This window comes from Prinia subflava, chromosome 5 (assembly GCF_021018805.1).
Source record: "Prinia subflava isolate CZ2003 ecotype Zambia chromosome 5, Cam_Psub_1.2, whole genome shotgun sequence".
In the NCBI taxonomy this organism is placed as follows: domain Eukaryota; kingdom Metazoa; phylum Chordata; class Aves; order Passeriformes; family Cisticolidae; genus Prinia; species Prinia subflava.
Window position 1 is genome coordinate 51,537,639 of NC_086251.1, and position 24,878 is coordinate 51,562,516.

Below are 24,878 nucleotides of genomic sequence, written 5' to 3' on the forward strand. Positions count from 1 at the left end.
TGCTTCCTAGCTCCTGCTGGATGACTTGGACATTGAGCCATAGCTGTGACATGGAGAGCCATTGGAGATGTTCTCCCATGTTCCACAATCCATTTTTCTTCTCTTGCTTTAAGGGTGTGATACAGGTACACTCTCAGCACATCACTGAGAATATAAGGTGGTAAAACACAGCCCAGCTATTCTGTCCTGATATCTTAATTAACCTACTTGTTCCTTTATTAGCAAGTTCTTATTAGGCGGCATCTTCATCTTCTTAACTCCAGGCAGATGCCATAGAGTCACTTCCTTTTCAAACTACAATCCTTGCTTTAATGTTTTGCACAGAATATTATCTTTACTCTCCTGGTTTCTGTTTGCAGTGTTGAGGTTTGGGGGTTTTTTAATGATATGGGGCTGATCCCAGCATAATGTAGAGCAATCATAACTGCCTAAAACATTTTCTATTGACTTCTGTGTTCAACAGAGCCAGCACAGTAGCTCTGCACTGTTAAAGCATTTATGTTCATAGACCTCTTCTGGGTAAAATTCCTCTAATTTATTAATGTGTCAAAAATTTCTTCCATCTTCTTCTTAAGCACTATTGGGGAAGATAATTTTTAACTGGTTGATTTCCAAGTAGAAGTTCATTTACCATCTGCTTGGGGAAAAATAGTAAGCTGCTGGCTATAGCTTGACAGCTACAGGCAGGTCAAGGGCACATGGTTATAATTTTGCTGCAGTGATTCCTAACTAATTAGCCACAAGGAACTTTCTGAGAATGCTCTGTTAAGATCATTTTCTTCTCTCCCATTTTGTTAATGAATGCAGTGCTCCCAGCTGTGAGGCTCTGAGTGATGGTTGCTATTATGAATTTATCCTTTCAAATTCTGCCTCTAATTCTGAGAAACTGTATTTCCTGTCTTTAAGTTTCTAGTGGTAAAACTGTAAAAGGACAAGTTATTCCTCAGTGAGTGTTGGGAAATACAGTACTACGATTTTATAAATACTTGGTTGAAATAGCTAGCTGTATTAGAGGAGGGAAAATACTGTTCACAAAAAATAACCATCTGTAGTCCATATTAGCTGATAAAAATTATTTGTAGTATTATTTTTTATTAGAATGGTTTAGAGGTGATCTGTTCTCACAAGATGATGCTTTACTTTACTGCTACTGTGGTTCCCAGTACATCCAGAGTAGGGCATTAGGCAGATGTGTGGGATAGAGTTTTCTTCCCATTTCCTCCTACACAGACATACCTTGTGAGGACATGGAAAAACTAATCTGGGCTGTTCAGATTACTTAATGTGAGATGTGCCTGATTGTACCCAACTAGGGCATCTCCTTGCATTGCTAATCACTCTTAAGAACATGAATTAGAATACAGAATGAACTGAAAAGTTGTCCTACCTGTTCAAAAATGGTATGTGTGTATACATACATAAGCTTATAGATAGGCATGACATTGCTCCTGTAGCTGTTTGGTTTAAATATTAGATATGATTTCTTATTTCTCATGATCAAAATTTTCCATCTCAAAAAGTATATTTGATGCTTGCACTTTTATCCTATTGTATATACATTTATAGCAAAATACAGTTAGAGGTTTAGACATTAGCTGGCAATGAGTTTTGATTTCCAAAACTGCACGTAAAGCATCAGTGTTTACAGTTTTACCTGTAGTTAAAAGATTCTACCTGTTTTTTTCCCCCTAACCACACAAAGTAACAAGATTAAATAGGATAACATTATTTTGGGCTTTAAATCCACTTGCTTCTCACAGTGGAAGCTCTAATCTGGCAGACCAGTCCAGTATGTAACAGACTTTATGATAAGCTGTTGCCCATATGTGTTGTCATTGTCCCCAGGAGACAAGCCTGGAGGGCTGCTGCTGTGTTTCAGGTATGGTACAGTGTTTTGCATTAGAAAAGTGAGCAGAGGAAAGATATTTATTTAGTCTGTGAAATACTGTCGACACTAATCTTTAAACAAAGGACCTTGGCGTGGTGTTGTCAAAGGAAACTAAACCTGCTGGGTTTTTTTCCCATTGTTCCCTTGCACAGAGACTCTGGTCTGCGAATGACCGCTGACATTATGCCACAGAAACTGATACAAGGAGAATACTTGGTACTTTCCAATCTTGCTTTGAAGCCTGGCAACAGTGTTGTGGCTGCATTCCCTTGTTTCTGTGCTACAGTGAATCGCGTGTGTTCATTCTGAGAAGTTGGATGACTGTCTCTCTTACCAGTTTTTTTTTTTTTCCTGTCTGCTGCTGTCAGTTCAGAAAAAGTGTATCTATCAAATACCTTGTCTGCCTGACTCCTGTGGCCAGGACTCAAAGATGTATGAAATGAACCAAAGAGGAAGGGCAGGGTTTGGAAGATGTAGGAGATGTCTGCCACAGAGGGATGTTTTTCTGCTCTCTTAGAGTTTCAATCTAAACATATGGAATCAAAAGAGGTGAAACAGAGAGGTCATTTGAAAGTTAGTGGTAGTGTTACTCCCAGGATGCTTGAAGGAAGTAGTTGAGCATCTCAGTTACTTGCATGAGATCTCAGTGATGATGTGGGCAGGACAAGGGGAACTTGTCATACGAGTGCCAAGTGATATGTGCTGCATATGACAGCTTTGCAGTTAGTGGAGTGCAAAACCATGGGCCTTTATGGGTAGAAAGATGTTTCTGGAAGTGTGGAATCTTCAGTGTTCTTAATTGCTTGCTAGTATACTGGGTCAAATTCAGGCAATGGATCTCCTAATCTGCAGGATTGTGCTTTCTTTTGTTTGTTTATTTTTTCCTCAATACAGTTTTTAACTTTCTCTCCTTTGATGGCATGGCTTTCTCAGCAGCTGCTGTGTTCTGCCATAGAGTTAGCTGCATGTTGAGGGTGGAGAATTCTTTTCTGTTCATGTGCAGTTTCGTACAGCTGTAGTAGTGGCCCTGAAGTTCATAGCTGTTTCCAAGGAATGTAAATACTTGTACCAACCAATTTCAGCAGAAGTGCAGAATGTGATACACTTAATGAAATCTCTCAGTGACGGAAAGTGTTCCTACCAGCTGAGCTCAGTTCAGGCTGCTGGCACAGTCCATGTCTTTATGCTAGAAGAAGAGCTGCTCTGTGTGCGGGTGATGCTGCCTTTCCACTGCCATCCCTTGCCATGTTTTCCGTCATGTGGGTTATCTTTAGTTTTTGCCAAAGACCACTGCTGGGATTTGCTGTCCTCAGAAGGCTTGCATTTTCTTTCCTGATGTCCTGCAGAGTGTCTAAATACAAGGACAACTCTGCAAAGACTTTGAGATGCTGCGTTTAAAATAGATTATTAAAAAAGTGTCTAGCAACCACAGTTGCAATCAGTTTTGGAAGTACTTCATGTACAGTTTTATTCTGTTAATTGGTGCTCCAAAGAGGCCATGCAGATTGAATAAACTCAAATTTCTTTGTCAGTCTTTTGAGAATCAATACCTAATATTTCCACTGCGTGGTCAGCTGCTGTGGTCTGAGCTGGACAAGATAGCCTCAAAACTAATGTCTGCATAATGCAAAGGTGGAATATGTTTAATAAAGTCGTTCTTCTTGGGGGTGGGGGGGGGGGGGGTGAATGCCAAGTCTTATTTTAATTTTTCATACACATTAAGATACAGTTAAGATTTAGGTTTTTCAGAAGGTAGAAATTTATAAAAAATAGTGTGCATCTAATAGGCTTCCTTCTAACTGATGGTGTAAGTATGTAATTTAGCTTTAGCCTACATACAATGAAATAGTACTGAAATTGCTCTTGTAAACAGCATACACATCCTGTTGTTGGCTTTGCTTCAGCTGTTTCTTCACATTTGGCTAAGCTCAAGTAATAAATTGCTGTAAAACTGGAATACACTCTGGAAGCAGATTAATCATCTGACTCAGTATTGTCTTTTAGTTTGCCATGAGAAATCTTTCCAATCTATGAGATCATGGATTAGCTGGTTGGACAATTTAGAGAGACATGTAGTACGTTCTCCTTTTTTACTGCCTTCCCTTTCAAGCTTGTAGAATCTCAGCAAAGCAAAAATGACAAATGACTCTTTTTCCCAAGTTTTGCCTCAAATACATATTGCAATGAAAATTCAGGCATCAGAATTGATACCTCCTTGTTTTATCTAGTTTTGGACATTGTAGATGGCATTTATCTCATGAGATGTAGATTAATTCCCTGCCTATTGCAGGTGGGCAGCAATCTTTAAGATCCCTTCCAACTAAAACCATGCTATGATTTACATGTTTGAGACAATGATTTTGTCTTGCCTTGAAATCAGTGAAAAGAAATGAACATTGTAGAAAGTGACTCACTTCAGATTTCTAAAAACATGTTGCATAAATTTCACTGTAAAGTCCCTTTTCTTCTCATTGATGGAAAAAAGTAATGATTAATTCTGTTGTGCTATTGATGCTACCCTGTAGGTGGTGTGATGTGTGGTCAGTCCATCCATGGGCAAGGGGTGGTAGTGACTGATAAGGAGATCTAACACTTAAATGCAGTTTGTGTGGATTTGCAGTCTCCTTCATGTGCCTTTCCAAATTTCATTGCAAATGTGTACTAAAATGTTCCTTGCACATGTCCTTTGCTGTGAGGATGAGTGCTACACTGCAGAGGCAGGTCACAAATTAGGCTAACAATGCCACTCTTGCTTCTGTGGGCAGAGTAGGTGACATCGGCAGTGATGTTTTTGTTTTTGTATTGTTAGTTTACAGCATTAATTGTTTTTTTCTCTTGTGATATGGTACCATTTCACTTACTTGGCTGTGTTGAAGGTGAAACTTTATTGCTTAACATACTGAGATGTAATGATCTCAATGGCAAGAACATTCCATCCACAACTTGCATAACAAACAGGTTATGCTTATTTTGTAACTGAACTTTGCATTCTTCATGAAATGTAGTTTTATTGTATTCTGTGCCTCTTTTCTAGCTTACTTGTACATGCATGCAAAGAGGAGGTAAAGTGAAGTGATACTGGACTGTAAGCAATCTTGTCTCCAGCTGCAATCTTACTAAAAGCTGTTAAAATTTTATTTTTTCTGCATCCTTGGAAAGGAACTGCATCCAGCGAGGTAACCATAAAAACCAAACAAGCTGTAGGTTACAGCAAGGATGAGAGTTATGTTGCCAGGACCCTACAAGAATGATGATAGTGGAAGGTACAGATGTTGTGTCCAAGAAAGGGTTTTCTGGGGCCTGTTGGGCAGTGAGGGTGTGAGGGGAAGAATCACCGTGGCAGATGGGGAAGGGGGCAGAAGGGAGAGAGCTGTACAATTTAATTGTTATTAGTGGGAGTGAATTCTTACAGGACTGTAAATAAACCAGTGCCACTGATTTACCACTTGAAGATTAATGTCTGGGCAAAATTACTGTTTCTACTTTAAAATTAGTGAAATGGATACTTAGATGAGGATGTTTTCTTTTGTAGCAAAGGCAGATCATTTCAACACTAACTGATTTTCCCCTGGGTTTCCTTTACTGCCCTGGTTTTGGGATTTGGCTATTTCTTGTTGACTGAATTCACAGGAAAACTATTCCTGATGATACTGAATTTGGCAGAATGGCTGAAGTTTGAATTTGGCTTGTACTGGTTAAATCAAGCTTTTGATTTGGTTGCCTATTGTCCAGTATGCTAATCCATGTTATTTCCAGCTGAGTTAAAGTGTAAAGTCATTAGAGCAGCGTGGGGCTTTTGTTTGTAGAGGAAAGGTTAAATTCTGCAGGCAGCTCTTACTGCTGCCAGCATTGCTGCTAATCTGAGGTTTGGGACTAATTACCTGTAATTGCTACAGGACAGAGTCCTGCATTGAGCAGGAGTCTGATTAGGCCAAAGTTTGGAAAGTTTTGTCATGGGAATGTTTTTTGACATTTTTCAGGAACTTGAGTTCTGGTTTAATTCATTCAGAACCAGATACTTACCATACTACTATATTCAACCTAATACTTTCCTAATGCTGACATTTTAAATAAGGTCTGAAAATGCTATAACAGAATTAGCAAGCATTTTAAACTATAGTAGCCTGTAGCTATTTATGGACTGTCAATATTGTTACATTGTTTCTGGGTTGTTTCTAATTCAGCTTTTGATAACCACAGATAGCTATTAGTGGTGTGAGGGATGAGGAAGCCAAAACTGATCTGATGAACAGATTTCAAAACCAATCTGGAGTGGAGATGAATAGATTAAAAAAATAATAATGCCATTTTTTCCTAGATCCTTATGATTAAAAGTTTGTATGCATTAACATTTTTGGGTATGCTTTTAGATGTACCCAGAAACAATTGTTTTCCTTTTTTAAACACTTAACTTTGTTTTAAAATTCAACAGGAGTTATTATTATACACAAGCCATTTAACTTTTGTCTTGTGCCCTTTTACAAAAGAAGTGGAAAACTCTGGTTTGGAGTGGAGGAGAATTAAGAACACAAGAAATGGAAACAAACACCGCTTTCTTCACAAAGAGAGCTCAGCTTTAACGGAAGAAATACAGATTTGCATTGGGAATGAGGGAGAAGTCAATTATGCTTGCAGATAGTAGCATAAATATCCATTTTTGCTACAATATGACTTATTAAGTCATGAATTGAAAGCTATGATCCTTGACTAATGTTACTTAAGATCATCCAATAAGTTAACACCTAACATTTTAGGTTTCAAAGCCTAGTTAAATAAAACTTTGTAGTTCTCTTTAAAAACTGTACATTATTTCCCTATTTGATACTGACTTTGATGTCTTTGGTGTTGCTTTCTTCTTCTTTCTCCTAACTAAAAACTGTTATAAGGGACAGTATTTCTATGTGATAGGAACAAAAGTGCTCATTTAGGAAAAATATTCTTGTTACTAGTTTTGAAAGGAAAGAACATGTAGTCCTCATCATAGCTTTGCAGTCTTGAAGCTACTATGGCTTACTGTCGTTCCAAATAATGGGTGAATTGTATACAAAATAATGGCCCTTTTAATAATTTGCAGGTTTAGAGTATAGTTACTGAAAAATTCTGAATTCATTTGGGATTTTATTTCAGTCAGAGGGCGTGTTCTCAAAGCTGCTGGTATAAACTAGGGGTTAGGAGTTTGGGTCAATGTCTGTTCTTCAGATATTCTGTGTATGGTAGCTAGCAAAAGTGTAAGCCTGTCTGTTACTTATGTGTTTATAATGTATCTCTATGACCGCTATGAGACACAAAAATCTGGAAGGGTGTGTAGCATATCAGAAAATGCACCTCTCTACCAGAATGCCCAGCAGTGTCAGAATGTTGTGTTGAGCAGAACAGTGAAGGGGATGATTGAGCACTGCAGTTCTGACATGCAGATAATTGGTAGTGGAACCCAATTAACAACTGGCCCCGAAGCCAGCCTCATCATCACATCTTACTTACATATGTATCTTTTATTTATTTATTTTTATTTCCATCTCTTCCTTTTGGTCACTTAAAAACTTTCTTCCTCAGGAGGTCATTTGCGAGAAAAGCCTTGTTTTTACCTGCAGCCAATTGCATAAGGTATTTCTGGATGGCTATCCATTACTGATAATGCTTTTTTTTTTTTTTTTTTGCTGCTGTTTTGTTTAGATGACAGTGCCTCTGCTGCAAGCAGTATGGAGGTTACAGATCGCATTGCCTCTCTGGAGCAGCGTGTCCAGATGCAGGAGGATGACATCCAGCTGCTCAAATCTGCCCTTGCTGATGTGGTCCGACGCTTAAATATTACAGAGGAGCAGCAGGCCATGCAGAACAAGAAGGGACCTACCAAAGGTTTGCATTTCAGATAGATGTAAAATAGTTCAATTAGTGTTTCATATCTATTAAAATAGGTTATTCATTAGATCTTGAAATATTCCAAATGAAAATCTAAATAAAATACATTTGAAATTCAACGTGTTAAAAAGAACACATAAAAATCCAGATGCTTAAATCTGTGAGCCTTCTACAGTTTACATGAACCAACAAAGCATTTGCATTTTTTAATGCTTAATCCACAATCTACATTTAACCATTGCTACCATTTCCTTACATCTGATCAAGATCTGTTATAAACTCTTTAGGGAAGGCATTGTCTTCTCTGGGTGAAACTCCTAATAGGTTGGGGTTTTTTATCCTAAAAAATGAATTAAACTTAAGTCAAATGTAATTAACATTTCGTTTAAAATGTCTTCAGTGTCTATGGATGATACAGACATAAGACAGAGCTCTGAGCTAGCACAGAGTTGACATGACTAAGGAGATGGTACAACACCAGTTGCTCAGCTGTGAAAGAGAGGCAGGGCTGTGGTTGATGCAGAGCAGGTTCCAGAGCAGCAGAGCCAGCAAGGTGTGACAGATGTCACTGCTTGGCAGAACCCTGTGCTGTGCCCACGTGCCACCGTGTGCTCTCTGGTGGCTCCTGCTCTGCAGGAATGGGTTTTTCTGTGCACAGTTGAGAAAAGCTGGACCTGAACATCCAGCACTTGACATGAATAAAGGTTTGTTAGAACCCAACCTTTGTGGTTTGTTGTAGTGTGTGAGGCTGCAGAGGCCTGGGAGGCTGCCTGTGCACAGCTTAGAGCAACACACAAGGTATTTTAGGGTGGACTTAGGAGTAAGAGTAGTGGCAACCTAGACGTGAAAGAAAGCACTGACTTCACATCAATAGGCTCTCTATTGTCTAACTTTAAAAATTGTTTCTTTTAGGTCCTGGTATCTATTACTATTAATTAAAACCTTACTTTGCATGAGAATTATGTTACATATTTATGGATTCATAATTTTGTCAGTTTAAAGTTAGGACTTCCTTTAATCTTAGTTATATATTTGTGACCCTGCAACAAATATTTAGTTCTAGTCATTGATTTAACAGACTGGGTAGGAACTACTTAATTTGCTGAACTGAGATGTCATGTTTGTTACAAAGTTTTGTGTTAGGAGATGAGGAAACCTGAAAGGGACAGAATTACAAAGCCAAGTAATGAGCTGGTTGTGCCTCATGCTAGCTGTCAGATGGAAAAGGCACTAAATATCTGTGATCTTTTCTTCATGTTCTCTTCCCTTTTTGTTGTAATCTCCTTATTTTTTCTTTGTTTTATTTAGAAAAAATATTAAAAAAAGATAAGTTAAATGTTACTAAAGATAGCCTCCACTGTGATAAAATGTTCCATCAAATCTGGTTTTACAAGGGATTAAGAGGCTTCATGTTGCCTGTGAAATAGATATTATCTGATGCATGGAGGAAATAAAGTCTAGTAATTATTACTGAGTTGTAACCAAATCTGTTCTTCTTGTCTGCTGGCTTTACTTAGCAAAATACAAACCAGCTTTTCATGGCTTCTCTGAGCAGAGTTGAACTCTAAATCAGGAGATGTTTTCTTGATCGTGGCAGACAATTAGAGCCATAGTTCAATGTACATTGAAGACAAGCTGCTGTAAGCCCATCCCCCTGTCTTCTATGGCTTGTTTTGTAGGGGTTTGTTTGTTTGTGGAATTTGTGTGTGTATGTGGGGTTTGGAGGGGTTTTTTATTGTATAGTATGGCATGGCTGGTCCTTAATGTGAATGTGAAATTACAATGTAAGAAGTTTTACTGTAATAATGCAATTAGAGGACTACAAATGTCAATTCCTCTTCAGTTACAAATGACCAGAATGATTCCTGGTATTTATCAACATAACCCACTTAATTTCTTAGAAGATGGATACTATGACTGTTTATGTAAAGAACTTTCAGTTTGCTGTACATCAGCTGTATCACTTAGTGTATGGTCAACCTCATTAAACATGAATTATAAACATGAAAGAGAATCTGAAGTATTCTGATCACTTGTGGTTTTTTCTAGCTGTTTTGTCAAATATGATCTCTTTCACGATGGCCTATTACTCCTTAGTAGGCACAACTACTTTATAACAAATTGTATGCAATTACTTAGGATAAGACTAGTTTTAGTTTGAAATAGCATTATGGAGGCTCCTGATGGACACTCTCAGGAGAGGGGCTTTTTTAGACATGGGGGTGGCTGGAGTGGTGTCTTCTCATGCTTTACCCCTTGGGCTGTATGGACTGAACCTGTTTATTTTCCCTATATTATTTAATGACTAATTCCATATTTGGAATTTTAAAAAGTGGTATTTGATCCCACAGAATGTCACAGAGATTGTGTCCTGGGGCTTGAAACATACTGTATGCTGCTGTTATCACTTGATCCATAGCTGGAGTAGATCAGGATTAAGTGTGTGTTGGGAAGGGTCTGTGCCTTTGGAAAACCAGGATCCCCCCAGTACTGTATGCAGTGTGGAACAAGAATCTTCATTGGACAAATGATTTCATTTTTCTGAGTATTTCAGATTTAAAATGATTGTAAAGATTTCAATTTTCAGACTTTCAAATCTATAATGGATAAATCTTGAGCTTGTTTTCAGTCTTTGTGTTCTTGTTCTAAACTTGAGCTAAGCAGTTTAAAAGCAGCATACATCATGGAAAGGGAGTGTCTTATCTTGTCCATTTGTGGACCTCCTTCCCTAATGGTGTTTTGAGTTTTTGTTTAGTTTTTGGGGTTTTTTTCCCTTTCCTTATTTAATTTTACTACTTGGTGGAGTTTCAGTATGGCTTCCTGCCTTTGTTTTACTTGTGTTTGTTGTTCTTTCCTTTTGCAATTATTGGTTTGTTTGTAAACTTAACAGCCCTATTAATCCATAGATCAGAGTATGATTAAAAAAGCTGCTGCTGAGGCTGATAAAGTTGTCAGTCCTGCTACCACAGGTAAGACCTTGAAGAACCAGGACTTCCAAAATAAACATTACTGACAAAGCAGTAATAGCAGTGTGTTACTGACTTCTAACAGCAATGGCATGTTTGGGATTGTGTGACTGTGATGCCAGATACCACTGGTGTGAACTAGCTGTTGTAAGTAAAACTAAATATCTTCTGAGTAAACAGTGGAGTTATTGAATGATGCACAATTTTTCTGTGTGTTGTGCAAGAGTGTTGCTTTCTACACTAGCTGACCATTTAAATCTCTATATCCAGAAGTGTGGGTTGTGGGTTGGTGCTGGATCTTAACCAAAACTTCTGTTAAAGTTTGCAGGGTTTATTCCTGGCTGTGGCTAGTTTCAATTTCATAATGTTAGGAGAGTAAACAGACTCCAGCTAGTTCACTCCAGCTATTCTTTAGTAGGCATTCTTTTGAAATAACTACAAATAAGGAAAATATTTTAATCATTTATTTTTAAACTTTAATTGCTGTTCTTATTTGTCTTCTCAAAGCTCATTAAAGTTTTTGGAGCTACAGAAAGCTTGCCAGGAGACAGGTCCACAACTTCTCAACTGTAGCTACCTGTGATTCTGTAGAATGTAGAATCAGTTTTATATGTATGGATTAATTACAGCAGTGCAGCAATTAGGAAACAAGCAGCAGAGCTTCCAGCTCAAAACTGTAAAAAGAATTTAATATTAAAAAAAAAAGAGAGAGAGAAGTAAATAGAATTATGATATCTGACTTCATTAATAAAAAAAATAAACAGATGCTTGGGAAGCTAAGTAAATTTCAGATGTTTTGTATAAGCTCTAAAGACAGCATTAGTGAGTTAAAACAGGTCATACAAGACAGAGCTAGAAGGCACCCTTAGTGGGCATGGAGAAAATTTTCTCCTTTTATCTCCTTTGTTGACTTTCTTTCTGTCATCCTTTACTCTACTAAGCCAAGTAAGCCTCATTCCTTCAGTATTTCCCTTATAGGTTGTTTTCTAAATTTCTGTCCTCTGAACAAATAAATGACAAATACATAACAAGTAAGTGTGTGTTCTAACAAAATTTCAAGACAGCTCGTCTTGCAAGCTGCATTCTCTAGTAGACCATATTTGCTGACAATCTTCTGAAGGCACAGTTTTTCACATCTATCTTTTTGTTCAGTATATGAAAACTTAGGGTGAACAGGTCAATAAATGCTTTCTGTCAGTGCTACAATAACATGTGGTTCCAATATGACCTATAATTGTATACAAGTGGTACTATTTCAGTTTAGCCTTTTGTCCTTGGCAGTCTTTTTTGAAGAACATTTCATAGGTGTTCTCCCCACTATCCTCTCCAAGTTCAATGAAATTTTATGTTCCTAAAGTGACTTGTGACTGCTGCCTTCTCTCAGGTCGTGTTTCTCTGAACCCGGATGCTTTTGGCATCTTTACAATGGCTTGTAACACAAAGTCCTGTCAAATTTCAAGTGATTCAAACTTTTTTCCCTACTGTAGGGAGAGCACTAGTCATGTTGGTGTCTGTGTTTCGAGGCTAGGATCCACAGGAGTTTTTGTGTTGGTACTCATTGCTTGCAGCTTTAAACACTGATTTTGCAACTAACTTCTAACTACTTGAATGGGAGTTTTCTGTTATTCTAATTTTAATTACAGCTATGACATATAGATCCTTTTTTTGAGCCAATGTTTGATCAGAAGAATGTAGGTAGATAATGCCAGCTTTTTACCTTCACTCTTCTGCTGATTTCAGTAGCTTTTTCTGAATAAAGGCTACAAATCCTTTCTGTCAAACATAAGCCCACATTCTTTGAAAAAAGACTTTTTGGGGAAAGTAGAAATTTCTTAATAGATAATTTGCTTGTGGAAAACCTCCAAGAAGAATGAGGGTTGAAGAGCAGGAATTTGTGGGATGACAGCTTGCCTTCATTTCTAGCACTCCTTTGAAAGCCATCCAGGTGGGCAAGAGACTGATGCTCTTTTAACAGAGCAGGATTGGTTGTGAGGAGAACAACTACTTTTGCACTTACCACTAAGCTCCTTCATCTAGGACAGAGTTTTCACTTGATAGGACTATTATTATTATGAGTAACAATAATTTCTAAAAATTCCTCAATATTAAAACCTTCATCTGTGCTGAATTTGGCCATAGTGACACAAAAATGGCAGACTACATGGAAAATTTAAGATATCCTAGTGTTGTTTGCTAAGGAAAAAACACAGAAAAGTAAATGAAGGCAGTGATTTCATCTTACACTTGTTTTACAGCAAGACCACTGGTACAAACCCTGCCTTTAAGGACTACAGTTAACAATGGAACTGTATTACCAAAGAAACCGAGTGGCTCTTTACCTTCTCCATCAGGAACCAGAAAGGAGACTATATCACCAGCAGCAAAAAGGTAAGCATCTATGAGAAACCTTATAACCACGGCATTGAAAACGTGGTATAACTCCTGGTGTAACCTTCTAGATATGTAGTTTCTCTTACTTGCAAAGCAGCAGTCTAAATATTTAGTTCGGAAAGAAAAGGAGCTGGATTTCATTCTAAAGGCTTTAAATTTATTCATTCTAATTACAATTAAGGTTATTACCATGAGTATTGAAAGAATGCATAATGCTTGGTCTTACAGGTTTGTGTTCATTTCTTGCTTTTCAGAATTTACCATAGAGAGAATAAAGCATTTCTACTGTGCTGTTGCCCAACATGATGTGAGAAGTGGTGCAAGAATTCTTTGAGTAGCTAGCAGAAAATACATAGTCTGTAGAGAAACAGTGTTATCATTGCAAATCAGTATGTTATCTTTGGTGGTTTTCTCTCACTAACAAAATTATCATATAAACTGCATGCACAGGGTTAGCAGCATCTCAGGGAGGAGGAAAATTCTATGCCTAGCACATATTTATGCAAATGAAAACATCCATCTTTAGATATCTTACCATTAGCATGTATTAAGCCCTTTTAAAAATTGCTGCTCTGTCCCAATTTGCTTTGTGTGTAGCTGTTTTTAAATAGCCTAAATGTTTTATACATCTGGGTTATAAGGAATGGAATGGATTGGGTGAAGCAAGTTCAAGTTATATGTGGCAGTTTTTGTGGTGCTAATCTGCTGTGTGATATGCGCGTAAAAGATAATAATGTGGGGTTTGGAGTTTGGGTTGGGGGTTTTTTTGTATGTTTCTTTTGTGTGTCTCCTCATCTTTGTGTAGTGATGATGCTGTCAGCTCTGAGGGAGAGTAAGTTGTAGAGATGAGGGCATTAACCTGCTAAGATCTGAAGTCTCTCTCATAAAGAGAATTTTTCCTCAAAGGGGAGATGCTGGCTAAGGATATGCCAGTTTTTGTTACTGTGTTGAAGGGGACTGATTTTCAAGAGACTCCAGGTTCTGTTATTGTAGAGTACAGAGAAGTTACCCTGTGCACAGTTAAAACTGGAGAACACCATATTTGTTTATGTCACAAAAATGAACTTCTGTGAGCTCTTACGAGCTCGCTGCAGCTGTAGGCTTTGGCAAGCTGGTCTGAATCAGCCCTTAACAGAAGAGAAGGAAATCAAATACTGTCCAAACTATTCCATTATTAGATTTGTGTTGTCAGAAGTTTGAAAATGGGTGAAAGAACTTTCCTTTTAAAAAAGGAAACGTATTAGTGTTTAAAAAGGAGTACTATTTAGTACATGCTGAATTTTAAAACACATTTGTCTTCACAAATTATTTTTTCTTAATAATCATCATAATTTCATTCTTCCTAATTAAGTTTCAAATAGTAGCTATAAAATTCATGAGAGCACAGGCATTGGGAGAGTTCACCTGTGTGAGAGGGTGTGATTCCTGAGTCTCTATGCTCTAAGGTTCAGCATTCAGGACTTTCTGCCCTGGAGTCGGGTGGATGAAGTGCAGGTCAGGATCATTCTCATGCCTTCTCTATTCTTGGAGATCTTTATGTAGTTCAGGTGTTCCATCTGGTATTGCCTGCTGCCTGTAGGGATTATCCTGGCTTAGGATCCCTGGAGATAAGTGGCACCTTGTATCCCTTCCTCCTGACCCACAGGCAGCCTGGATACCCAGAATGCAAGTGGGAAAGTCCTTAGAGAGTATATTAGGGAGTATTTTTAGACTATCTTGATTCTTGTGTGAGAAATTCTTCCATAGGGCAAGTATTTAGTGTCCTTTTGTTATGCCTTTGTCCCTTCTCATTGCTGAAGAAGCTAGGCTGAAGGTGCTTTAAGTATGCAGCATGAAAATGTGTATTCAGTTTTAGAAAATAAAAAATATATATGGACAGTTTATCCATGTATAAATAAATGAGCACTTAAGAGTGCTTCAGAGGGTGGGATTGCTTCATGTCCTGAAAAAAGAAAGTTGTAAATTCAGGTGCTGTAGAATTATTGTTGCCTTCAAATGCTCTAAAATTCTATATTGGTGTCTCTAATGTGAAAATGTTCTTTATTGTTACCTTTATTAAACTATATTAAAGCATATTTCTATGCCTTGCCTATAAATGTACTTCAAGAGGAATAAAGTGGAATGGTAAGAACCTCATCGATTAATTACTGTACAAAACATTTTTTGGTAAATTATTCCGTAATCATTTAATAGTAAAGCTTGAAATAACTGGTCAGATTTCAGGGGTTTATAGTAAATGGTGTTCCACATATTCAGTATTCAAAGATGATACAGTAAGTGCTCAAAATATCTTTCTTGTATACAGTCAAGTAGAATAATTCATTTTGCATCCTTAAGGTGAATTCAATCACATTTTGTATTTATACTGGACTCTTTTACCTTCAGGAACTGCATGTGTTTATGTATAAAACAGTAATGGAAATACATCAGCAAAATCAAATAGCTTCCTTTATCAAGGGGTAGGACTTGTTTATTTGTGTTAGAAGCTTCTCTCAGTATTGCACAGTTTACAGATGGGAAGTCCCGAGGGTTTTTTAGTTCTGATTTCTGCTAAGCAGTGCTCTTTTCTTATGAACTGCTTCCAGAACTGTGGCTAATTTGTAGTGTAGGTATTCTTTAGTCCAAAATATGGTCATGTGACACAGCAGCTGTAAATAGTATTAAGTGTTTATAGATGTTCTTTAACTTAATTTTTGAGTGAATGCTTTTAATAGATTTTCTCTATAATACAGGTGCACAATTGAAAAGATAGAGTTTGAAAAATGAAAGTTAAAAACAACAGTAGAAAGGGAAATTTTTTTTTCTGAGTCATCTTCTAAACTTTTGATCTGACAAATATCTACTAGGATTGCAGTAGTAAAAAATAACATCTTCCATTCTGTTATTAACTGTGACCATATATCCAAAAGGAAGTGCAGGTTAATGGAGTCCTTCCCAAATGTTTTACTGCCTTATGAAAAGAGAGCTTACAATCAAATATTTTCTGATTCCTCTCTTCTCCTGTACTTAGCATTGTTTAGGTTAAGAGTGTATGATGTCCAATTGAAATGACATCAGTCTGTCCCTTGAAACAGTTTGTTGTGCATTATTTATGTAAATATATGCAAAGAGTCTGCATGGGGACTAAGTATGCATCCATACATTCTCCTGCTTGGAGACAGATGTATTTACTGGTATGTCTGCAGACATAATCTCATTTCATACAATAGCTGTATTAAATGTGTTGGTTAACTCATTTGAACCCACAGGTTGGTGTATGCCTTATCTGCCTTGCTGGATTACCAGGGAGATGTGGTTCAGAGTTCACTACATTTTCTGATTTCCTGTATAATATTTGAAATGGAAATGACTTCTGGCAGTAATATAAAATTGGAGGTAATAAAAAAGGCTTGAGGCTGAAAGGGTGGAACTAGCAGGCTTTTATTTGAGTTCTGCCATATATTCTCTCAGTGACCTTATGCAAATCATTTAACCTCTATGCATATTGCTTTTCCATATGTAAAACATGTATCTCCGGATATCAGTAGGTTCTTATAGGGCCTAATGTGATAATTAGATCCAGATCTTGCAAAGCGTTGAGTAACCTCAACTGACTCTGACTTCAATTAGAATTGAGGGCACCAAACCCCACTTCAGCATTCAGATCTCACACAGTCAATGCCCAATTATCCAAGTTAAGGAAGGACTGAAATAACTTGAATAGAGCAAAAGCACAAATCCAAAACATGGATCAGCTGGATTATAAATGTACATGGTGTTAGTACAGTGCAAGATAGAAAGCCTGGTGATGCTGGTATGGGACCAAAAGTTGTGGTCAAGCACCAAGAGAGGCTGTTGCACTCAGGCTCTGGGGGCCCTGTGAACACAGCTGGGAGACTGGGTGCCAGGCAGCTAACAGAGAGCTGGAGTGATTCTGAGACGGGCTGAACAATCACCTGACACAGACAGACAATCAGGAATTTCCTGGCTTTGTAAAGTGTTTGCGCGTCATCTTTACAGAAACCTTTGATCAGAAAATTTGATTTTAATTTTAATATATTTACCACTTCTGTGATGTAGAAGTGTATGAGCTATTTTGAATGACGGCTTTTTGAATGCTTCCATAATTTTATTCTGAACTTTGTGCTTAGAATATTTATTTGAAATTTTCATTCTGAATAAGATAAATTTAGTGGATCATGAGTAGAATTTTCCCTTCCCCCTGCACTCTTTCTTTGGCATGTAATGTGGCTTGAGGTTTGCTGCTTAACACTAAATTTGTCTTTGGAATTTGGCCAGTGTGTAGAAGTGATGTTTCGGGTTCCCTATTAAAATCTTAAGGTTTTGTGACTCATTTAGGATAGCTTTGTTTCCAAGAGTTGAGGGGGAAAAAGGAAAAAAAAAAAAAGTAGGGAGGAGAATGCAGACAGTACCTTTCCCAGTAGGGATGCTGGTGCAGGCTGCAGGCTTGCACATACTTTGCCTTTCAAAAGCAGACAATCAGTCATTCTTTCTCCCCCAGCAGATTGCTAAGTATTACAATGGTGCAAAACTCTGACAATGGAGATCAAAAGGAAGAAGCAGGAACAAAGAAAACATAAAGAGCTTTGTTTGCAGGGAGAATAAAATACTTTAATATGATAAATTCCTGTTCTTCTAAACTCTAAACACATGGCCCCTAGGAAATTGTTCAGTCGCCTGGAATTAATGTTGTGCGTTCTGTTGGGGGGCAGCGATGGTTTGTAACTGGCACACACACAAACTCTGAATCGAACCTTCAATTAAATGCTCTGTGTAACACTTGTCTCTCAAAGAAAATGGTTTAAAATATTTAGAATATAAATGAAAAAAGAAATCTCTCTCCATTGAACTTCGAGTGGCAAAACTATTATGCCACTTCACAGTATCTCTAACAATTAAAGTTATTAGTGCATTTTGCTCAGAGGCGTAATGAAATTAGAGTCATGTGTTATTCCTGAATTCATTCTAATTGATTTAAATGAGGGTCAGAATGAGTGCTAGACAAAATATTAATGCCATCAGTTTCTGTCTTAAGAGCATTGTGTGCTGTTTACTTTCTTTTATTAAAAAGCTTTTATATTTTCCCAAATAATTTTAGTAATAAAGTATATATCTTTTTAATTTTGGCCAGATTTGTTCACCAAAATTCAGTAATGCAACTACCTGAAACATTCATGCTATGCAGTGGTATATGTATGTATATATGAGGATTTATTTTCTTGTCTTTGTTGTTGCTTTTTTAATAGTCTTTGTCTTTTAGCTGGATCATCTGTCGTGTTCCTTCAGATAACCTCTTTGATTTTTTTTTTCTATTTTTATTTTTTAATTTTAATTTTGGGTCGCTTTACAAATGGTCAGTCTCTCGGGGCACTGCTGAGATTTTGTCATTCAAAGATACATTGATGTTCTTAAATGTATGGTTTGAAATGATCAAACATCTAATTGAGTTAATAAGCACTTTGTTGTTTACTCTTGCACGTGACTTCATATCTTGAAAGCATGCAATTTTGTCTTTTAATGTAAGTCTTGTAAATGTCTTGTTTCCACATTTTATTGTTGCATTCACTTTTTATTCTGCTTTGTTTACGCACCTCTCAATCTGGATTAAGCAGGTCTGTGAATCTTCTCAATGCATGCAAACTGAAAAAGCCTGCTCTAAGGTGAGGGATCCTTAATAGCTTTGTAGTGTTGAAGTTCAGTTGTTTTTCCTTTCCATTCCAATTCAACATACAGAAAGTGGCTATTTTAGTAAAAGCATTAACATGATAGAACTGTAATTATTATTACCATTTTTAACATTTCCAGAAGTACATGTCTAAAACTTTCTCATCATTGATAAATGCATCATACAATTTACATAATAATAATGTCGGTGATGGTATCTGCATTATTTCATACTAACATAACTTTATTATAGGAGTGTTAGACCACATTGCTGTCTTAAACAAGTTTAAAATTTCTAACTAAATGTTATCTTCTTAAATAATTGCAAATGCTCTTCCTTCATATCACTAATGTTGAAGTCAAATTCTGGAATCCAATTATACTCTTACAAACCTGTAAGTTAAATGAGTATTTTCTGTCATTTTAAATTCCTCCTCAGATGACAGTGTATCTACTGTAGCCATGGATATAATCACTGGTGTTTAACAGTCTAGCTAACAAAATGTGTATAATGCCAAAACTGAGTTAATATAATGGAGTTATAGTCCTTGTTTCCAACCACCAACTAATACTTCTCCCTGGGCTTTTGTTGTTGTTGTTGAAAGTTTAAAATAAAATTTGTCAGAAGATAGCATTACTAATTAGTTTAAGCAGTGATGAACTGAAATCATGAGGGTTTAAAAGAACTTTACACCTGTGGTTAAAGTAGTTTTTACACTGATATGAGACTTCATTATTCAGAAAGAATATAGAATTAGACTTTTAAATTTTAGTCCCACTCTTTCATTTCTTATCCTCTATATCATCTTTTGAACGTTGACAGCTATAAAAATAAAACCCCAAACAACATTAAAATTAGTTTCAAATTGTTTCTGTAACTTATTTTTTTCCAAGATTAGTATACTTTGATAATGTCCTTAATTTAATTTTGGTGTAGGCTACTGTTGACTCATATTTTCTTCGTTAAGGATAAGAGGTGTCGGCATCAGCCTACACTGAAATTTTGTTAACCAGGAAGGGATGCCAAAATAAAGATTTGATCCTAACAAATCACACAGGATTTTTCTGTTATTAATGTATATAATAGTGGAAGGCATATGCCACTAAAGCTATTTAATTTGGAATAAACATTTTTAGTATCAAGGTTTTATTTTTTAGCTGGAGTAGTATTAAATTGGATGATGTTATGAGATGTGGGGAGAAAAGTTAAATATTAACAGTGTATTTTTTAATTTACTAGAGAAGGTTTTTTCATGCATTTGACATTGAGATGACTTGGATAATATTAGTCTAGTGTAGGAAGTACGCTTCTGAAATTAAGACAGAACTAAATTCTTGTTGCTGCCTTTTGTCTTCTCCTATAAATGTATTTTGTTCTGTCTTTGTGTAATTTTGCATTCCGCTTGCTCTCTTACGCTGCTTTCTCCACAGAAACACTATTTTTTTAATTTCAGCTTAATCATTTGAAGCTTCTTTTTATTACAAGAATGCAGCACTGAACATCTGTCCTACCATTGCATGTAGCAGAAGGGTTTTTTGTCAAGCTGCCTTAACGTGCATCGCCTCTGCAGGTCCGCCCCTGGATGGGCGCTGCCTTCTTTTCAGAAGGGCAATTGCTTTGCAGAAAGACTCTGGTTCAGGTGTTCCCATCATTTCTGTAACTGAGTCTCAGTTGAGGTGGTGAAACATTCCCCTCCTTGCTGGTAAAAAGACATGGGGCAGCATAAATAAATTTTGGGTTTTTTTAAAGCAAGTGGCATACAGTTGCTAAGCTAGGTATTTTTTGACCAGACAGGCAAGTCTATCTTGATTCCTCTAGTTGTGGAGAGCCAACTTACACCACATGTAAAGTGGGACAGAGCCAGAGGAGCTGACTGAGATGACAGGGTAGGAATAGCTGTCAGGGACTGATGGGGAGGTTTGGAGTAGTCCTCAAGAATTCGTGGGATGAGTGTTCTGGTAAGCAGAGCATCTCTGGGGATATATGGAAACCAAGAGGGAAGTAGCTGGGGATGATAAAAGGTGTGACTAGGAGAGACTGGCCTTAAAGAAGCAAGTACCAAAATCTTCACAGTGGGATGGAGCTAGTGGTTGGGATTTGGATAGAGAGATGTGAGCTTGAAAGCAACCATTGGTGTCCCTGGTTTCCAGGATAGGAGAGCTGTTGAAGGTGGTTATTAGTATGGGGATTTTATGGCTTAAAGGGGATATTTTCATAGTGCTTTCTGCAGGGGAGAAAATAGTACAGGACTGAAATGGGGGGAAATGAGACCCTGACATTGAGTTCTGTCATTTGGCTGCTGCCATGGGGGTGATTCCTGCCTCAGTCTGTGTGCTGCTGCCTGAACCTCTCTGCTGCAAAGGGCCTGCAGCACCGTGTAAAGCATTACCTGCTTTGGGGACTCACCCTTAGCTGCTCCCTCTTGCTAGGAAGCACTGCTTTAGGGAAAAGTGTTTGAGTCAATAATTTTTCTCCTATAAGGTATAAGTTCTGACTGAGCTTCTCTTAATTTCCTAAGTAACACTGCTTGTGTTTTGGCTCACATTTTTTTTCATCAGAGAGAGCTTGATGTCTAAGTGGTGCCATAAAGCCACACAGGAACTCCCTTGATGGCTATCTTGGCAGGAAGAGTGAGAGGACAGGGTGAACTTTAGGCCTTTGAAAAACCTCCTGTCAGGACATGTGGGGAATCTAATCTATTCATACATGTAACTAGGAAACATACATTTTTGTCAACAATAAAAGAAATGCAGGCTAGCTCTCCATTAATTGCAGTTTGGAGTATGTTAAAACTAGCTTTGAACCACAGAGTAATTGATATTGGATGAAGACCCAAAGTTAGCTTGCTTGTGTTCAAATTTTGACATACTTTTGGCATTCTCTGTTGTCTGGCTGGAAATGTCAGGCAATATGCTTTCTCTTTAAATCTGTCACTTCTCTCTAAGAGAATCCAAAAGTTCAGAAGTATGGAAAGGTAGTTAGAGATTTGAAATGTGCCCCAGAAGAATGATTGCAGCTACTCGATGAAATTGGTTTAGCCCATCTTCTATTTTATGATTAAGGAAAAAGCTGTATGTTTGTCTCTGTTGCACTAGGTACTCAGCAAAACTCTTACATAGGCTCTTAAACAAACCAAGTTAAGATTTTAAAAACATCATAGTTATTTTTTTAGAGCCAGTGTTCTACTTGATACATTTCTCAAAAATATTTATTGTAGAATATATACTTTTCCAAGTGCCACTGTGAAACTTGCTCCTTGTTTTATTAGCACCATTAAGAGAACCAGTTCAGCTGAGCGTGTGTCCCCAGGAGGTCGGAGGGAAAGCTATGGAGATTCCAAAGGGAGTCGCAACCGCACTGGTTCCACCAGCAGTTCATCTAGTGGTAAAAAGAACAGTGAAAGGTAATGTTATCTAAGTATCTATCCCCTTTCTCTGCCTCCTGCTCTAATAATTAAATTAGTTTCTTTAGTGAACTTAGTTTTTCTTGTTTAAAATATTGGAAGCTTTCATTTTTTACAAAGCTCCCATTCTTGGACCTAAGTATTTATTAAAACATTTGAAATAAACCAGGTTTTTATATTTAGATTAAATTTCTTCGCCTTATTTCCAAACTATAAACAGTGTGAGAACTTAGAGTTTCCCAGGAAAGTTCATAATTATTAAACATGCCTTTTCTAATATCTTAGTGCTTTCCCTTGGTCTTCATATTCCTGACAAGTACTTCTTTGAGTTTCTGGTTGTGGTGCATTGACCCCAGCTGGCATCTAAGTATCATCCAGCCATTCACTTTCCTGTCCTGCAGTGGGATGAGGAGAAGAAAATAGGAAAAGCCCAAGTGAGAAAACTCATAAATCAAGATAAAAGTAGTTTAAGAAGTGAAGGAAGGAAGAGGCAAAACCAAAACAATTGCTGAGAAGCATTCAGTCACCACATCCCACATGTAGACTGATGTCCAGCCAGTCTCAGAACTGTGAATGCCTTGGTCTGAGAGGCAGATTAAAGATAAATGGAGGGAGAGGTTTACATGCTAGTACTGTTCAGTGAAGCAGAATGAAGTGATGCCTATCTCTGTGTATCTCTGATCATTCTTCTTTGTATTGCTGACAGCACAGAGAAAAGAGGATATCTTGTCCAAGGGTTTCAGACTTAGGATAGCCTTGAACAAATAGCTGTTTCATTGAGGTTCATCAGTGTTGTCAGTATAGGTCAAGCAGTTCTTTCCTGTATTTTCTAGCCAGAATTTAGTTTTGGCCATTTGCTTGACCTGTTCTGTTGCAGTTTCCTTTGCAAGGACCGATGTTGATAGTAGTGTTTCACTGTCTCACAGATGATGTGACCATAAAAACACATTGTTATTGAAGCTCAACTAATAACTTAATTTACCTGTTGTGTGTGGGCATCAATGCCATAATACGAGTCATTGTCAATGGTGTGGCACAAAATGTTCCTTCCTTTTTATCCCTTCAGCATATTTGCTTGAGTAAGGAATGCCTGAGCTGGTTTTGTATTATTTTACAGCCCAATTATGGGTGATTACATTATTAATAGCTTGGTTTCTGGCTTATGCTTTCAGCTGTGAAGCAAGACATCAGGTGTGCAAACTGTGGAACTTAGAATAAGTTATGGGTTGGGATAAAAGGACAGACTAGTAAGGGTAGCACTTTGTGGCTGTTCGCTACAAGCTGCCTGAACAGGAGGAAGTGCATGGGGTCTTTCACAGGCAGCTTGAAGCAGCCTCAAAGTCACAGACCCTGGTTCTTGTGGGAGACTTCAACTACCCATATATCTGCTGGAGAAGCAACACAGCAAAGCACAAACAGTCCAGGAGGTTCCTGGAAAGCACTGATGACACCTTCATGTCACAGGTAGTGGAAGATCCCACAAGGAATAGTGTCCTGCTTGACCTTGTGATAACAGGCTGGGAAGGCCTTGGTGAAGATGTGAAGGTTGGAGGCAGCTTTGGCTGTCATGACCATGAAGTGGAGTTCAGTACCAGGAAGGAATGAAGTAGGACAGCAAGAAGGATTTTAACCATGAACTTCAAAACTTTAGCCTGCCTGCTCAGGGATCTTGGAAGAATCCTGTGGGAACAGGACCTGCAGGGAAGAGGGATCCAAGAGAATTGGTTGATATTCAAGGATCACTTCCTTCAGTCTCAAGAACAATGCATCCGGATGAGCAAGAAATCAGGAAAAGTGGGCAAGAGACCTGCATGCATGGGTAAAGGAGAAGGTGTTCTGGTGGACAACAAGCTGTCCATGGGCCAACAGTGTGCCCTGGTGGCCAGGAAGGCCAGTGGAATCCTAGGGTGCATTAAGAAAAGCATTGCCAGCAGGTTGAGGGAGGTGATCCTATACAAAATCTTAGAATTGTCAAGGTTGCAAGAGACCTTCCAGATCATCAAGTCCAACCATCCAATTCTGCCCTTCTGCTCAGCCCTAGTGAGGCCACATCTGCAGTGCTGTGTCCATTTCTAGGCTCCTCAGTATAAGAGGGACATGGAGCTCCTGGAGTAAGTCCAGCAGAGGTACACAGTTGATCAAGGGACTGAAGCATTTCTCTTAAAAGGAAAGGCTGGTGGAGCTGGGCCTGTTCAGCCTCAAGAAGATACAACTGAGAGGGAACCTCATCAATATCTATAAGTATCTGAGCAGAGGGTGGCAAGAAGATGGAGCCAGGCTCCTTTTGGTGGTGCCAAGCAATAACTAGAGGCAATGGGCAGAAATTGATGTACAGGAATAGGAGGAAACATGATTTACCATATGGGTGACCGAACACTGGACCAGATTGTCCAGAGAGATTGTGGAGTCTCCCTCAGTGGAGTTATCTGAGAACTGTCAGGACACAATTCTGTGCCATGTGCTCTGGTATAACCTTGCTTGAGTAGGAGGGAGGTTGGACCTGATGAACAGTTGTGATCCCTTCTAACCTGACCTATTCTGTGACTCAGTGAAAGGCTTAGCAAATTAAAGGAATAATGAAAAGAATTAAATACGATCAGAGAAAATGTTATAAAATGGTAACCAAGGAAGATGTAATATTTACACAAATTAAAATCTTGTTTGCATCCTGCATCTATGCATGTGAAAGAAGTTTTAATAAGCCAG

At 37.9% G+C, this 24,878-nt stretch overlaps 1 protein-coding gene across 6 annotated transcripts in view; it reads left to right on the plus strand.

The window, feature by feature from the left end:
- EML1 (EMAP like 1) overlaps window positions 1–24,878 on the plus strand; it is a 120,654-nt gene that overhangs the window by 62,224 nt on the left and 33,552 nt on the right. For 4 of the 6 annotated variants that reach the window (XM_063399348.1, XM_063399349.1, XM_063399350.1 and 1 more), the window contains exons 2-4: window positions 7,562–7,744; window positions 12,969–13,101; window positions 22,038–22,172. In XM_063399348.1, the coding sequence (XP_063255418.1) occupies window positions 7,562–7,744; window positions 12,969–13,101; window positions 22,038–22,172 (451 nt within the window). The remainder of the gene's footprint in view (window positions 1–7,561; window positions 7,745–12,968; window positions 13,102–22,037; window positions 22,173–24,878) is intronic. The other 2 variants (XM_063399352.1, XM_063399353.1) reach the window with 1 other exon arrangement.